Source organism: Coturnix japonica, chromosome 2, assembly GCF_054131305.1.
Source record: "Coturnix japonica strain WE chromosome 2, WE-NBRP24, whole genome shotgun sequence".
Taxonomy (NCBI): domain Eukaryota; kingdom Metazoa; phylum Chordata; class Aves; order Galliformes; family Phasianidae; genus Coturnix; species Coturnix japonica.
The window spans coordinates 131269407-131286730 of record NC_140664.1 but is presented as its reverse complement, the minus strand read 5'-3'; the positions used below and the strand labels follow the sequence as shown (position 1 = coordinate 131286730).

The following is a 17324-nucleotide window of genomic DNA, read 5'->3' as shown; positions in this document are numbered from 1 at the left end:
ATATGCGGTGATTCCCCTGAAGAGGAAAAATGCCAGAGATAGAAACATCACAAAGAATCATACAATACACAAAATTGATTCAGAGAATGAAGGATAGAGAAAATGGAAGGGAAGGGAAGGGAAGGGAAGGGAAGGGAAGGGAAGGGAAGGGAAGGGAAGGGAAGGGAAGGGAAGGGAAGGGAAGGGAAGGGAAGGGAAGGGAAGGGAAGGGAAGGGAAGGGAAGGGAAGGGAAGGGAAGGGAAGGGAAGGGAAGGGAAGGGAAGGGAAGGGAAGGGAAGGGAAGGGAAGGGAAGGGAAAAGCTCCTTGTTTATCTCTTTCTGCCATATATACATATACACAGATAATACTGCACAAATAGCACAGTAAGAAAAGTCAATGTTACCTTAGCCTGATCAGGACAGAAGTACAATGACATGAAAAAATAGTCAGCACCTTACAAAAAATATGTGAGAGTTGCTCTGATAGTAATGCCTTTCTTTTTATTATGCTGGCCAATAATGTCAAAAGCTAAATCCACCATACAGTTCTGATTTGATGCCATTTGACTTCCACCTGCTCACACTAATGAAATATGGACGGTGTGGGCAACACTTACCCAGCAATACTCCAACAAAGCAGTTGTGAAACAGTGGGTGACCTCCACCAGTGCAGATTTTTAGAGTGCGGTATGCAGGTGCTTGTTTATCGCTGGTGAAAATGTGCAGCTAAATGTGGTGAAAGTAGTGACTGTCTTGAAAAGCAGTGTTCTGTAGCTAAGAATTTGTTCTATGAAACCATGTTATTGTGCTCACTGTATCCATTGTAGTTTCCACAGAAACAAATAGGAGGCACTATTTCCAGAGTAGCCTATGTACTTTTTAAAGACAGTAATTATTTCCACAATTATTTTAATATGTACACTTGTTTTTAAGGTGAGGGAGTGCTTACTTTCTTACATTTCACCAAAGTACTTTCTTTAAAATACATAATAAGAATTCATTCATAAAATATTGCTCAATTAAGTGAAATTGATACATCTGGAAAAAAAAAAATATATAGGAAAAATAGGAGGGTTTTTTACATACAGTGAATTTTTCCATGTGAAATTTGCTGTAAAATTCTACAGCCTGGTCCAGTTCAACAGATATATTTTTCCTTTTGGTTTTCTTTGATTTTCCTTACTAAAATAATATATATATATATATATATAAATTCAAACTAAAATTATTAGCATTATGCATCTCTGTTTATAGGTATGCCTAATTACAAAGACACACTTATAGTGTACACACACACCCTTTCATATGCATCCATACAGTGCCACGCATATATATATGCATATAAAAATATATTACATTTATACCGCACTATCAGTTTTTCCATATTTCTCCAATTTCCAATGGTATGCTTAATCCTAGGTGTACATTTAGCCAATTTAGTAAGCTATGATAAATGAAATTACTTTGTATTATTAGTTCACTTCTTCCCAGAACCAAAATACAGAGAAAACTGGTTTCCACAACTTCTAATTACAAAACATTATCTACCTGAGTCTTCCCCAGCTGAGCAGATTAGCATAGATCTTCTCTGCTGACAGCTTTGACCTTCACTCCAGCAAACACTTGTCAAAATGCCAAAAGTAATTACCTGGCCGTTTAGGAAGGAGTAATGGGGTGTAGCTACCTACCTTTTCCTGTTACTGATCTAAAATGTCTATAAAACTTTACCAAGAAGCACCTTCTGGATTTTGGCACGCACATTTCTTCCTCATCTTTCTTTCTTCCTTTCTCTGTTCTCTCTCTCTCTTTCAATACCTTCCTTTCTTTCTTATTTTTAATAGTTTATCAAATACCAGCTATATGATCTCCTGCCAACCAACCCCATCACCCTTCTGGAGAACAGACTAAAAACCCACTTGATGGATCGTTCTACCAAAATGATTTTATGATTGCTGTCACCCTGATTTTGCTACCAGCAGCATAGGGACAAATTAAAATCATTAAGTAATAGAAGGCCACACTGTTAATCCTGTTAATCCTCTGAACTGTGTTTTAGAAAATCATTATACTACAGCCTTTTTTTTTTTCTTTTTTTTTTCTTCTCTTTTTTTCTTTTTTTTTCTTTTTTTTACAGATTTCAAAATGAGAAAACAGATGTATAGACAATTTACATGCACTTCATGAAAGCTTATAGCTAGATTAAATCTAGCACGTCTTTTGACTTTAGCCACCAATAAGCCATACAACCTCCCTTAATCTGGAACACTGAAATGTATGGAATATATTTTTGAAAGAACAAAGAGAATTATCCTGTTTTCCTGAACACTCGATAATACTGGAAAGATTTAATTATCTTCAAACTATTAAAATAGTCATTATCCTTGCACGTAATTTTCACTATAATAAATAATAAATGAATAAAAAGCATTTCCTCCAAATAAAAATCAAGATTGAAGGCATAAATGTGATTCTTTCTTATCTTATATGCCAGAAAACACACACCTCATGGACATCCAATCACTTGTCTTGTAGACACAATATTGCCCAACAGCTCCATGGGCCATGCATATCAGATGGCAGCAGCAGCTGTTGAAGTAGACTTCAATCCATGGGAGAAAGACTGCTCCAAAAGAAGGCAGTATTCAAGCATGGGACTGAAATCTGATGATCAGCGTGCTCTTACGAGTACATATATAGCAAAGTTCTCTTCACAGACCCTCCAAAAGCTCTCAAATAATTCTTTTCCCATGGTCAAGAGCTCATTATTTCCTCTCTCAGGTAGATTCCCATATATGCTATCAGCAGCAGAAGATCATGCAAGAGGCTATTTTCAAGATAGATAATGTGAGACTCTGCTGGGCCTCTGAACTAAGCATTTGTCATGCAACAGTCCTGCACTTGCCCTTTCATCCCGGGTCATGTTTGTGCCTCCTTCCCAAGATGTCATCCCAAAATAAATTGTGTTCTACCATGAGAACATATTGCTACCAGCATCGGGTCAGCCAACCCTGCCCATTGCTACCAAAATGCGGTGCTTCTAGAAAAGAGCTTTTTCATGTTATTACCCTCCTCCAACAAAAAGGGACAAGTGCCTCATTGTAGGATGATTCTGCGTGTATTGTGTTCTTTTCTTGTGCTCTAAATAACAGTTATTTTTCACAGAACCCTGTAGTACTGTTCTACCTCTATTTTTTATGTATTTATTTTTTAAGTTTTGTTAATATTTGTCTGATAGTAAAGCCATCACTTACAATCACAAGATTGCTAATCATCCAATTTCATACACTGAAAACAGGATATTTAGTAACATCAGATAAAGAAATACTTCCCACTAAAGTAGCTGGTATGACTTTGTCCTCTGTTCAATTTGATGCCTACTGTTTATATGCATGTACAGTTTAAAATGATTAAGTTTATCTTGTTCTACATTTTGAAAAGTTATAATCAACCTGTCTAATGGCTACGAAATGTTCTGACCGCTCCTTTTTTCAGGTTACGGTTAGGCTAAAATACTACCTGACCTGAATTTCAGTTTCTTTAATTCCCCTGTTTATAATTACCTAAAAAGGTACTTATTTATGAAAAAAATATTATATCTGCCTACTTATTCTTTACACAAAAGCTAGCTAGCTTTAGATTAGCCAGCTAGATAGCTTTCCTTACTAGATTTCTTCTTACTGTATCATTTCTAAATAATATCTTTAAATATGCTTATGATCTGTTCATAACAAATAGAGTTTCTTAAGTGTACTGTACATGAATACATAACACTTTAAGTTAAGTACTATAATGTTTAAATATGTCTGGAATTGCAAGCATTATTATTGACTATGCCACATTTCACATATATTTCTATTTTCCTGGGAAGTGGGGAGCTTATCATAAAAATGTTAAATAAAATAGCAGCAATTTCACCAAATAATATGATGAAATATGACATTAAATTGGTTGGTTTGGGCTTAGAGAATTTTTCTTGCTTTTCTGTAAGTCATAATGTAATTTACTTCTCAAATGTTTCAGGGTCGGGACACTTTGATACCACGTTCGCAGTTTGACTTGATGGTCCTGTTGCTATACAGAAAATTAAATAAATAATACAAAAATCAACCATTTTATTCCAATGACCCATTCTCAGTGCTAGGGTCTCCACAGCATTTGTTTCTTGATTTATACCAGCTGAGAACAGTCCTTTTAAAAATTACATGTCTGTTTCAGATATCTGTGAAAGGAAATACATTGTGACTGATTCATTGGCGTTATGAGCTGATTGCAGGAATTTGATAATTTAAAAATATTACATGAAGCAATATTTACCAAACTCAAAATCTTTGTAAATTTACTTAATAATAAATTAATTTTGAATTCTTAAAGAGCTTTCAGTATGTTTCCCTTGGACACTGTGAATGAAGGAGATCTAAGCTGGTGAAAAGATGTTTTTCACTGGAAGACTTATGAGATCTAGAAACAGAAAAATATTTTTGAGTATGTTACCAAGCAGGGACTGCAGGAAGATTCTGAACGTTTCCTGTATTAAATTGTACAACAAATATCCCTGGATTTTTTTATTATCTGCTGATATGAGTATTATCAACATCTATACATCAGACAATCCATTTTTTTTCCTTGTATGTAGAGACAATCTATAAAAATGGTTTAAGTAAATGCCTAACTTCTAGGCAGCTGTAACTGAACTATGAATTATACAGCACAGTGCAGTAAATTATACTATACATTATTTAAAGAGGGCTTTTTAAAAAAATCAGCTTATAATCATTATTAACCTTTAAACTGATATAAATTACATCTACAAAATCTAATTTTTACCTACTTTCATAGGCCTGACTACAGATTATAGAAAAAGCAACCAATGGAAACACGGGTAGCTGTAAATCAGTCTTTGCAGCTACATATTTTTCTAAGCTTCAGTTCTGCTAACCTTTGTACCTTTGATAGACCCATTTAGTTCAGGCACCAACTATCAGATTCTAATATCAATAATTATACTATATCAACAGCATGCTTGTTTTCATCTTAGTTTATCACTAATTTGATGTTCTTTTAGGAAAGAATCTTTAGTAAGAAGCAACAGAATACAATGAGGTGAATTACCACCACTACAACTGATGGACAAAGGCTACATAATGCTACTTGGCTATTGGCTTTCTCTACCCAATTCTGTAAGACGCTTATCTAGCTTTATAGTTCCCAACAGTTAAGAAGCTTTGTTTAGGGGCTCATGCTGGAATTATAGCACTTTACATGGCAAACATAACAAAGTCTTTACAGTCTCTGGTCAACTGAAAGTGGACTTAAAGACACTGGTTTCAAAGTAAAAAGATTTCTTTCTGAAATAAGATACCTCTCAACTATTCTTAGATGAGAAGTGTATTTTAAAAGAAAAGGAAAAAAAACCAAAAACCTACTCTTAATAATTATGGCAATGAGCATCACTGTTAGAAGGAAGTAAGTCACTGGGCAGCTCTGTCCATGGCTGGGGGTTGGAACTAGATGATCTTTAAGGTCTCTTCCAATCTAAGCCATTTTATGATTCTATGACTTTATGGTTCTATGACAATCGAAGACATTTTCTCTTGTTCAGGACTGAGGCATATTTACCAAACTGTAGTACCTGTTAAAACTGCTAAAACTCATTCCATGATAAAGAGGATATTGGCTGTCATAGTTGTAATGTTTTTCATTATAAGAACAAGCTGGGAAGGAAATTATGATCATATCAGATATTTAATAACAGAGGAGATTCTGAATAATACTTTAAAAATATAATGACGTTTCATAATCAGCACTGGAAGAACCTGAGGAAAATACTTCAGATAGATTTGATGATACAGTAGGTAAACAGGAATTGATTCACTAGAGAAAGGTCAGGAGGTGAAAAAGGACAATGTGATCTAAGGAGTTTTGAGCAGAAGAAATCGGGTTTTGATCCAAAAGACTTACAAGAGCTAGCAATAGAAGAGAGCTGTCAAAACTTTACTTTTTGCATTAAAGACCAAAGAATTGTAATTCACCTTAAATCAGGGCAGCAGCAAATGCAATCAGATGGACCTCACAGCCTCCTGGCTACGTAGTCCAAAGTTTCTGACACTGAAACTGTCAGTTCACTTCAAAGATGAACTTCAAATTATTCATACACACACTCTTTCTTAGCATCTCAGACAGAAATATATCTAATTACACGATCTACAAAAATCTAGAGAGAGGGAAGGAATTCAACGACAGGCTTTCATCTTCCTCTACTCATTTTATTACAGCTGAATTATGAATCTTATTGTTCAAGATTTATTTCTCATTGTCCTGTTGTTCCTATTTCTATCTCTTTTCCCTAAATTTATGCATTGTTTATATGTATGTCTTCATACACTGATTTATTATGTGAAGATACAAAGTTATGTTATATGAAAATACATTTGAAGACAGTTCTCTCTGAATGCCTCATAGAAAACTTTTTTCTTTTTTTTCTTTTTTGTAATGATGCATAATAAAATAAAGCTATCATGTTGTTATCAGCAATGCTGCTATGGTCAGTACTTATTGGCTAGAGAAAAAGAATGAGTCTCAGGAGCATTTCTGGTATTAAAAGACAATCAATTTAAGTAGCATACTATATCCTCATCAATTGATTTTGTGATGTTAGGTAAATTATCTTCTCCATATGCTTTACTTTGCTAAATTTCAGACTGTGAAATTTATTATATTATGCTGTAAGCTGAAAAAATGCCACTTCCCCCAGCCAATACAAAAAGAACTATATTTCATGACTACAATGAATACAATAGAATATTCATATAAAATAATATGTAATATTTTAAATTTAAATAAAATTTGCTATAAAGTTGAAATGTATGTTTCAGTTATGCTAAAGGCTAAAACTACCAACTGCTGCAAACAGCTAAAAATGAGTGCATCTTTGGTACAGACCAATTGTTTGTACTTCCATGGTTAATTCTTTAAGAATATATTTGTAATAAATCTTTGTACAACTGAATTTATAAGGAAATCATACAAATTGATACAAATTGGAGGAGAATAAGGCATAAGTACCTTCAACAATCAAGTCCAGGGTCACTAAAATGACAGGTCATTTAGTCATCCTGATTAAGATTAAAACTATGACATTTTGGATCACGCTAAATCAATGAGACGGCATTAGTTTAAATCACTAGACAGGGTAAGTTAACTAAGTGCTTTGAAATACTGTTTTCATCTTGAAAGTATTGTTTAATACTAAAAGCTAACAGTCCTATTTTGGTTGTTGAGAGCCAATAATTTTAGCAAAAATATTCATTTCCAGTATCAAAAATTCTTTATAATATTTATTGCCAGTGATGTTTCTCAACAGCTGGGACAATTACCAAAATCTGCAGATGCTGAATCTCAAAATCCATAGGTTTTACAAATGCAGTTGTCTGCAGTTGTTTAAAATGCTAAGTACTTCTACCTACATGCTATTATCCATTCTAATACTTTGCAGACAGCATCTTCATTCAAATTAACTCGGTATGCAGTCAAAATACAATGATACAGTGTTTTTGCTCTCACCATCCTTTTACCACCAAGACAACAGCAATCTAAAGATACATAAATCAATAGCCCATTTAAAATCCGGATGGAATTAAATAAATAAATAGATTCTACATATTTTAATGTAATGTAATGTATAAATCCTTATTTTTTTAAAGTGAAAATTTGTGACAGGTGTTAACTGTGTATATCACAAAATATCTTAAATCCAAGAAGCTGCACACAAGACCTGCTAATTCCTCAATACCTGATTATACATTGCCTTTCACTGTACTTACAGTTCCCCTTCCCTATATGCCAATGCTATGCATACACCACTTCGCTCTTCAACAGCTTTTTAACATCTCAGCTGTTGGCTTTTTATACAATACCAAATTGTATTGTACAATACCAAAGCACAAGTATGATTCTTGAGAAAGGCTACAGTTACACATAAGTAAATGAATGTGCACAGGATTTTTCTCTCCTCCAGCCCTTTTTCATGTGAGCAGAACACATAATGATCATATTTTGGTCACCCTAAACTAAAATTCTGCATTTGGAAACTTCGGAAGTTTCCTCTTTTCTAATTATCACTGTCACTTTAAATGTTCTTGCATTTATCTCTGTTATTCTGGATTACCTATTAAGCTGTAAACATTTGAATTCATTGCTTATTACTATAGTGACTATATGGCAATTTTACATAAATAGAGTTATCTTCCTGTTAGTTGTTCTTTATGAGATTTCTTCTAACCTTTAAACTGCAGAGAAATGAAATCCATACTCATTTGTCTAAATGATGTCATGTGCCAAGTGCAATTACTCCTAGAACAGGTCTTCTATGTCTAGAGAAAGTTTATTTCATCAAAATGTTGTGATGCACCATTGAGTCTGTCTTATTAAACAGAAAGAGGTCATAGGACAGTTACAAGAGCAAGATATGTTCTACATCCTGAACATCAAAGTGTGCAGCATTGGTAAAACACTGGCAGTTCTGCTCTGCAGTGAAAAAAAAGTAAAGGTATTGTTAATTGCATTTTGTATAGCCTGAGAAAGTAGGATATACAGAAGTTTAAATTACTCTCCTCTTAGATTTCACACAGGAATGTGTAACCCTAGAAAGTGCAAAACATTACCAAAACATTTACAAGAATAGGGACTGTGAGATACCAGATAAAAGATAAATGAGCGAGAACATGGCTGAAGGACTTTGGAAAGCTTTTCTCTCTTAAGTGAGGGTCTTGTGCATACAAAAAAGAATGAATCTCAAAGATCAGGAAAATACAGTAAAACATTTTTATCACCATAATTTCCTATCTCTGTTTTTCAGTAGATACTTTTAAGTTATCTGTTTGCAAAGTTGCTGTGAGTCCCACACCTTCTCTAGCCTGAATATTTGTCAAACTCCACAGAGGAGAATGGAAAACTTTAACATAGTTCTCTATGTTTAAACTTAAACAATGCAAAGGAAGGAAAGAAAGGATGTAATTTATCCATTTTGGTTACAAAAATACACATATAGTAAGAGCTAAGTGTTGCACAGAGCATGTTCCTATGGATAGTAATGAGACAAGAAGTTACTACAAAAGTTGCAAAAATAGATTTCTTTCTGCAAAAACGCATAATTTATATTCCCAAAATTACTGTGGCATCTGAGTACCTCAGTTTCTAAATTTGTTTAGTCTCTAAGGAAATTAAACCGACAATCTAAGGATAGACAGAGAAATTCTGTCAGTTATACCTATTCATTTTCTGTAAAGATGGAGTAACATATTTACCTGGGTCTCCTCTGGTAGTATTCTCTGATTTACTCCACATCACCTTCCTTTGTTAAATTATATTTTTGAATCTTTTTTTTTTTTTTTTCAATAAATTGTTGACTTTTAAAACTTCTAATTACAGCCAAAGCCTGAAAAAAAATCTTATGTAAGTATACACTGTGGTTGCTCTTTCTTCTAAATCTATGAGTGCAAAAACGTTTGCTTAAAATAAGTGATCTGATTTACAAGTACATTGTCAGGCTACTGCATCTTTATTTATTAGTTAGAAAAGGAGGAAGTACTTTTTAATTTAGAATGTTTGACTCCTGGACATATATATATAATTTATTTTTGTTATCATTTTTATTATCATTATTTTGCTAAAAGGCAAATACAGGGTTTAGCTATATAAAATACAGTTATACTTGGTGGCATACTGACAGGAGTTGATGTAAGACTCCTACAAATGTTCTTCTGCAGCAATCAAAACCTGAACATTTTAATGCACTAAACAAACTGAAGTTAGGAAATGCCTGGAATAAGAATTTATATATAGTATATAAAATGCAATTTAAATGACTAAAATGAGCTCATGAGTCTGGAGAATTGCCTCTTGCCACGAAGACCTCTCTACCTTGTCTGAAATCTTTAGGGTAAAGAAGGTGAAAACAACTACTTTGATCCCAATGGGAAGGAAAAAATAATACTACCTCCGTTTTGCTGAAATAAACTATTTATAGCATTTACAGCTGCATTCGAATGTATTCTGAACCTGCCTTCTTCTAGCTTCATGTGATGCTGCATAGTAAAAGAAGTTGCACAGTCCTGTCCACAATCAGACACAGAATGACAGGGGTTGGAAGAGACCTCAAGAGGTGATCGAGTCCAACCCCCTGCCAAAACAGGTTCCCTACAATAGGTCACACAGGTAGGCATCCAGGCAGATCTTGAATATCTCCATAGAAGGAGACTCCAAGACTCCACAACCTCTCTGGGACAACCTGCTCCAGTGCTCCATCATCTTACTGTAAAGAAGTTATTCTGCGCGTTTGTACAGAAACTCCTGTGTTCAAGTTTTAGGCCATTACTCCTTGTCCTATTGCTGTGCACCACAGGGAAGAGCCTGACCTCATCCATTTGCCTCCCATCTCCAGTTAGATATTTATAAACATTTATCTGATCCCCTTTCAGTCTTCTCCCCAGGCTGAACAGATCCAGGTTACTCAGCCTTTCCTCATACGGGAGATGCTCCAGGTCCTTTAACATCTTTGTTGCCATTTGCTGGGCCTTCTAGGAGTTCTATTGTCATTTTTGATCTGGGGAGCCAGATCAAAATGGTAGTCTAAACATGAACTCATGAGGGCAGAGTAGTAGGGGTGGATCAAATTCCTCTACCAGCTGGCCATGCTCTTTTAATGCACCCCAGGATACCACCAGCCTTCTTGACCACAAGGGCACACTACTGGCTCATGGCCAACCTGTTGTCCACATGAACACCCAGGTCCTTCTCTGCAGAGCTCCTCTCCAGCACATCATCCTCTAATCTGTACTGATGCATGTGGTTATTCTCTTACAGACTCTTTGAAATAGATCCTTGATCCTACAGTCATGTGCAAAATTGAAGAGTTGCTGAATTCATCCATAGGGAAACAGAAGTTGTTAATGGACAGCTCTGGGATTCCAGTGGTTTTCTAAATGAATTTCTTTTTGTTTCTCTTTGTAAGCAATATTGCAACTTGTTTGTTTATCATTTTTAAAAGCTATCAATTAGGTAATTTGGAAACAAATCAGTTATCAATTGAGTTGCTTTACAGAAATGATTTCTTTCAGTCAACAACTCCCTTATAATATAGTTGGCAGCCAAGTTGATTAGAAGCCAAGAGCAGTCCTTAGAACAGTGGTATTTATTCAGATGCAGTTTAGTTCCAGATATACAGTATTTACTCCAAGGATTAATGGGTCATGAAAATTGCATAAACAATGCATCAGCGAAGATATATATGTTTATATCTTCTTTTGATCTGGAAGTTAAGGCTAAGACACAATACCTTTTTTTTCCCCCTCTAAAAGTATCAAAAACACAACACTATTAAATTCTCATTAAAAAAAAATAAGAAAATCTAATTGTTTTTCTGAGCTTATGACAACACGGATAATTTTTTACCATGCTAAGCCATGTTTATTAGTCTCTGTTTAATCCATCTTCTCTAGAAACACTGAATTCTTGGGCATTTTTAATTAACTAAGAGTCATTATACTTTCCATATGAGCCACTCACCCCTCAATTGTCTACCTTCTTAATGCCAGCCTTCCAGGGAGAATGTGTGGTCTCCATGTTGTCTGTCTGCCTACAGCCCTCTAAACTGGGAGGACACAGTTTTGCAGAGGGGGATAAGGATTCTTACCTGCTGCTTTGGCAACATCCGCAGTTGAAATGTTTTGGAGGTTTGAGTGCACTCTGAAGGTCACAGCTGGTCCCAGCATGCTAGAAAAGATTATTAAAAAATGTAAGACTCAATCAAGATACACGGCATAATATTCTTTTTCAAAATAGGTTTTTAAGGAGAAACCATTAAGACACCATTTAGCCCTGTTCCTTTTGCTTCATTAGCTACATTTGCATACATTCTTATACCTCTTGTGGTTTTCCTTTTTTTAAGCATGCGTCTTATGTCTGTCTGAAAGAATTTCAGAGATAAAACTAAACTTCAAAACAATCCTGTAAACACTGTTCTTATTACAAAAATGGAAAATGAAGGCATGGAAATTATTATTCACCCAGGAGCAACACAGAACTTCACTGGAATTCAGCATCTAAAAAGATTACATAAAGTTTCAAATTAACATCAGTACACGTTTAGTCCTATTGTCACAACTCTAAATCAGAGGAATAATAAAAGACAACAACTCAGAATACATATGTTAAACATGTTCTGTAAGAATATACCCAGGGAAAGATTTTGGACTTAGCTGATCCAATGGCTGATTTTGACAAGAAAGATGGCATAAATTACTATCTTTTAACAACAGAGGTTACCATCTATGTGAATAACTTATGAAATGATGGAACTCTGTGGTGACCTATTTGGGTGTATCCTGATGGATATTTATGGTTTTAGAATCTACAGTGCATTTGCAGAGTAAGATACTAATTAGCTAAATAAAGAGAAATATATTCAAGTTTCAAATAAATAAATAAATAAATAAATAAATTTGTATTTTTTTCAGTGCAAATAAATCTACATATGCAGTAGTGCATTCATTCTCCTCTCATCTCAATAATATCCAACTTTAATGCACATCTGATGAAAGAATAAAGAGATTTTCATTCCAATATTATACCAAAATACTAAAAAAAGATACTAAAAAGAAAAAGAAAACAAAGATAAGAAAACACACACAATCATGGTCAAAGTAATTTTAAGAAAATTTTTCAGATTGCAAGCTACAGTAGTAACTAGAATGTATATTTATATAGCAGAGGAGAGTGCAACACGAAAACTGGCACATAGCAATTTTCTTACATATTATGTGTTATGTGGGTGCCTAATTTTTTACTATTCACACAAACAGTGAGAAGCATTAGAATTATACTATGGATAACACGTGCTTCAGCTGTGGTAAATTGATGAGGATCATACAGGTAACATGCTTTGACCTAATATAGCCATGACTCATGAGAGAGTGAAATCTGAAAAACTGCTGCACAAAAGAAGTTGAAAAATAATTTTGCTGCAGGGCTTGAAATGAAGTATTAAATTATTCTTTTACTAACAATTTGCATTTATATTCTCCGTTCATACAACGGAGAGTAGTTAATGAAGTGCGAGCACTTAATTGCATCACATGTATCCTAAACAGAAACACCTTTAGACTTGCCATTTTAGGTAGAAGAAAAGTACTATTGATTGTTAAGACTTTGCTTTGAAGTCACAAAGGAATTGGAGTAAGACTAAGGAGCAATATTTTACTAGTAAAGCATGCATTGTGCATATTTTATTCCATAGCTAATAGAAACTGTCATTAATCAACCATTTTTCTTTAAATATTCTTCCGGATGGGAGAAAACTAAAATAGCGATTTTATTGCTAAAGGATACTACAGATGTCAAGTCATTAATGTTCAAGAAATGCATTTTAATAATGTTAGGCAATTATAAAGCATTTATGAACATCATTTAAGCAGTATGTTTGCTTATAACACTCTACAATTGCATTACTTAAGATATATAAAACGTGTTACAGAAAAGCAGGCCATTCCCCATTTCTGCCACTAACATAGAGATAATCAACCATAACAGCCACCTGGGAGTTTGATTTTATCATGCATTGAATATAACGAATCTTGCACTGTCCTTCCTGCATTCCCAAACTATGAGAAATGATGATTTCTCTCTGGCAGCTCAGATACAGTGTAATTAGTGGTCTGCTTCAAATAAAAGCAGGCAACAACCTAGTACACATTTGTCCCACACCCAGGACTGCATAAACAAAGAGCTTTAAATAATTCTCCCAAGTCTCCATCACCTATTTCTTTATAGTCAAGAATCTGGAATTTATGCCAACTATTAAACATGGTGTATTTACACTTGCTTTACGAGCAAAGACAAAGTAGTTGACTCCACCTGAGTAAGCCCAGTGTACTCAGGACTCAGAGCAGATGAGTTGTACCAATGTATGTGCTGTCACAAGCACTGACAATGCTCCTCATGGCTAAGAGGATGTAGGGAAATAGAGGGAAAGATAGAATGAGATATAGAGTGGGATAAAAATTCCATATGGGACAGGGATTATATTAATACTCACACTTGCTGCAGGAAAGAAGAAATCTAAGAATCATTTCAAATACCTATTCTTGCACTACTGGATGGGATGCTATTTTTTTTCTCCATTGTAATCACTGAATGATTGAACATGAGGAACTCAAGCACAACATAAGCAGAATTTCATTAGGAACATTTGCAAAATAAAGAAAATAAAGTCACTACTTTTTGCACATTGGTATTCTTTCAATTATTTAAAAGCAAACAAAAGACCCTGGAATTGTATGGCCAAAATTGCTTTTCTACTAGATATTTTGGGAACTGACTGCTTGAGAAGCTCATAAAACAAGATTTTTCTCATGGGGGGCTTCTGGCAAAAGCACTCAATAAATAAACATTTCAATAACAATAGATGCCCTTTGGGGAATTCCTCATTGTTCATTTATATGTTGGACGAGACCATTTAAACAAAACCAGTAATTATTAGACTGCAAAATATTTTCAAAAAGACTCTTTTAACAAGATGGTGATCATCTTGAGACAGGATAGAACGATGTATCAAATGCATCCCTGGTCCTTTCCTAGCCAGAAACTTTTCTTTAGACAGGCAAGACTGCTTCCTTACGCAGCTGTCAAACCTTCTGCAACCTAGAAAATATTAATGGCAATTCTCTAAATACCAGGGCTTGCTGAAGTGCACAGTAATGTTTATGACCAGATGAATTGCAAATATACCACTACCACAAATCAAGGCCAGCATGACCCTGCTCAGAGGCAGGCAACGTCATGCCAGAGCCCAGCCAGCCACGCCAAAGAAAGATACCACAGATCTAAGAGACACCAGAAACATTAACAAAATCTAACACACAATGCATCATTTCTTCTTCCTTAGCCAAGAGATTAGAAGTGGTAGGTAATAGCATCCTTCACCTATGAAAGTAATGTTTTCAGTAACATTTTTGTTTAACAATTTCTTTTTTCCCAACAAGATGCATGCTATGCTGCTATGATTACACCTATGTAAACGTGCAGTTGTCTATTCTGACATAACTGAACTGAAATCCACCTTGTGAGTTTTGGAAGGCATCTGAACTATACCACCATAATCCCATATGCTATTTTATTTTATTTTTTCTCTCAGAATACTATCTTCTGATGTATTTTTGAATAAAGTTAAGCAGCTCTGGTATCTACAATAATAAACGGTGACTTCTCTCCATGCAAAACGTAATGTCTGTTACAATGACCTGGTAAATTTATTACTAGAAATTTAGTGAGTAATTACTGTTGGCTGTCACAACTTCTGCTTTTTTATAAATATATTTCAATAATGTCGCCTTCTGCCATATTAGTTGGGTTTTTTTTGTTTGTTTGTTGTTTTTTTTTTTAACAATGACATTCAAAGCATATTGCAAATTGTCACACTTATGTGCTGTTGTCTTATATTCTGTTTACTAGAGATGAAGTAATTACGGTGTTTATACCAAAACGACTTGAAGGTTGATTGCTGATTTAATAATATTCCCTCCCCTTGGGTTTTTATTTCCCATCTGAAGGTGGGAGAGTGCACAACACACAAAGAAATAAATATTCTTGAAGTAAAATAGAAGTATTTATTTTCATTAACAGTTTTACAGATTAACATTTTTATTCTGTCTGTAAACAAATGGATGATCTGAATAAACAGAGCTGGACCATGATCAGTATGGCAAGGTCCATATCACTTTCAAGCCTTTGCTTATAATTATATTTATGAATGACAGGTTTTAAATCTCCATAAATTATGTACCAAGCTTTGCCTGCCTGTTCTTCTCCCTCATGTGTGTGTACTTTAGTACTACAATAACATTCAGGTTTACTGTGAAATAGAGTCACAGTCTATCATACCCCCTAGTGGAAAAGGATTTGAGAAACATATGCCAACATGGTTATATGCATTCTTGAAGATGAGACATAGAGCTGATGCCAGATGGAAATGAATCAAGGTTGCATCATACTTTGAAAAAATAAAAGTAGAATGTGATTTCTCAAGATAGGAGGAAGATGAGGGGATCAGGACTGGATATTGCCGTCATTAAACAGTCTCTTAATTACACTGTTTCGTATAACAGATCTTGCCTTAATAAAGCTTAAATTTGAAATTAGAGTTGCCACTTGTCTATATGCTCATTTCAAAATCCTTTAATCTCTGGGGGTTAAGAAAAGCAATTAGTAACGCTCCAGAGGATTGTGCAAAGTAAATTTTATAGCAGTGAAGGTAATTGTTTCAGGAAATGTTTGGTGGGCTTGAACTAATGACTCGCAATGTCTACATATTTCTGTGCTTATTGTGTTTAGGAATTAAAAGTTGATGTCCATTGTTTAGATTGCTCTTCAGCCTCCTTTTCACCTTCTCAATTTTGGAAAAGTAAAACGCTCACACTTGTGAAAATGTGTTATATATTAAAAGTATTAGCTATAAACATATCAGATTGAATTGACAGAAAAAAATGCAGGTGATGTGCTTTTTTAATACAGTACGTTTGGATAACATGACTTAGAGAGCATAGCAAAGGCACAGTAATGCACCTGGTCGCGTCCTTATATATTACAGAGATGAATTAAAAGTATATACTTGCTATTTGAGCTCCTTCTGTTATTCAAATTAACTACAAATACATCAATAACCTGATACAGGCTTCACCAGTATTTTTGACCAGAACCTTTTATCAAAAGTTACTTTGTGGATAATTTCTTCAATACTATTTATATTACATATGCAAGTACTGATTATACCTCTAATATTCTGGAAATCTGTGAAGAGTGTATTGTGGTCTGGTGTCAGCTTCTACAAAACAGCTTTCCTGGACTGCTGAGTATTTTGACCATCAGCTAGACTTAGTACTAAAATTGGCCATCTTTAATATACTTACTGTTTATAAGCATGCTTAATTTTTAATTTTAAAAAGAGGTAAATTATCTGAAGTGATCAACTCAATGTACAGCTGTGTCTACTCTCATTTCTTACATCCAATGATGAATTTGATTTTTTTTTTCCTATTTCAGTCTTCTCTTTAAAGAATAGTTCAAGTTCTTGGAACCCTCCTCTGGTAACTCTTAACATGCTTCTCAAATTGCAGAGCAACAAAGAGTGTTCCACAGTGAGCTGCATTACTGCCCAAAATACATGATCTTATCCATTAATATTTATATCATATACATACATTAAATTTGTATGCATTTGTTTGCAACATGGCCTGCAGACATGTTTCTGTATTCAACTTCCATCTAACTTGCAGAGGGAAAGTTAAAGAAGATA

At 34.5% G+C, this 17324-nt stretch overlaps 1 protein-coding gene across 4 annotated transcripts in view; it reads right to left on the bottom strand.

Annotated features, from left to right (window-relative positions):
* The window catches only part of PTPRN2 (protein tyrosine phosphatase receptor type N2), a 608667-nt gene that overhangs the window by 328843 nt on the left and 262500 nt on the right, over positions 1-17324 (bottom strand). For all 4 annotated transcript variants that reach the window (XM_032442979.2, XM_015852813.3, XM_032442980.2 and 1 more), the window contains exon 11: positions 11670-11749. In XM_032442979.2, the coding sequence (XP_032298870.1) occupies positions 11670-11749 (80 nt within the window). The remainder of the gene's footprint in view (positions 1-11669; positions 11750-17324) is intronic.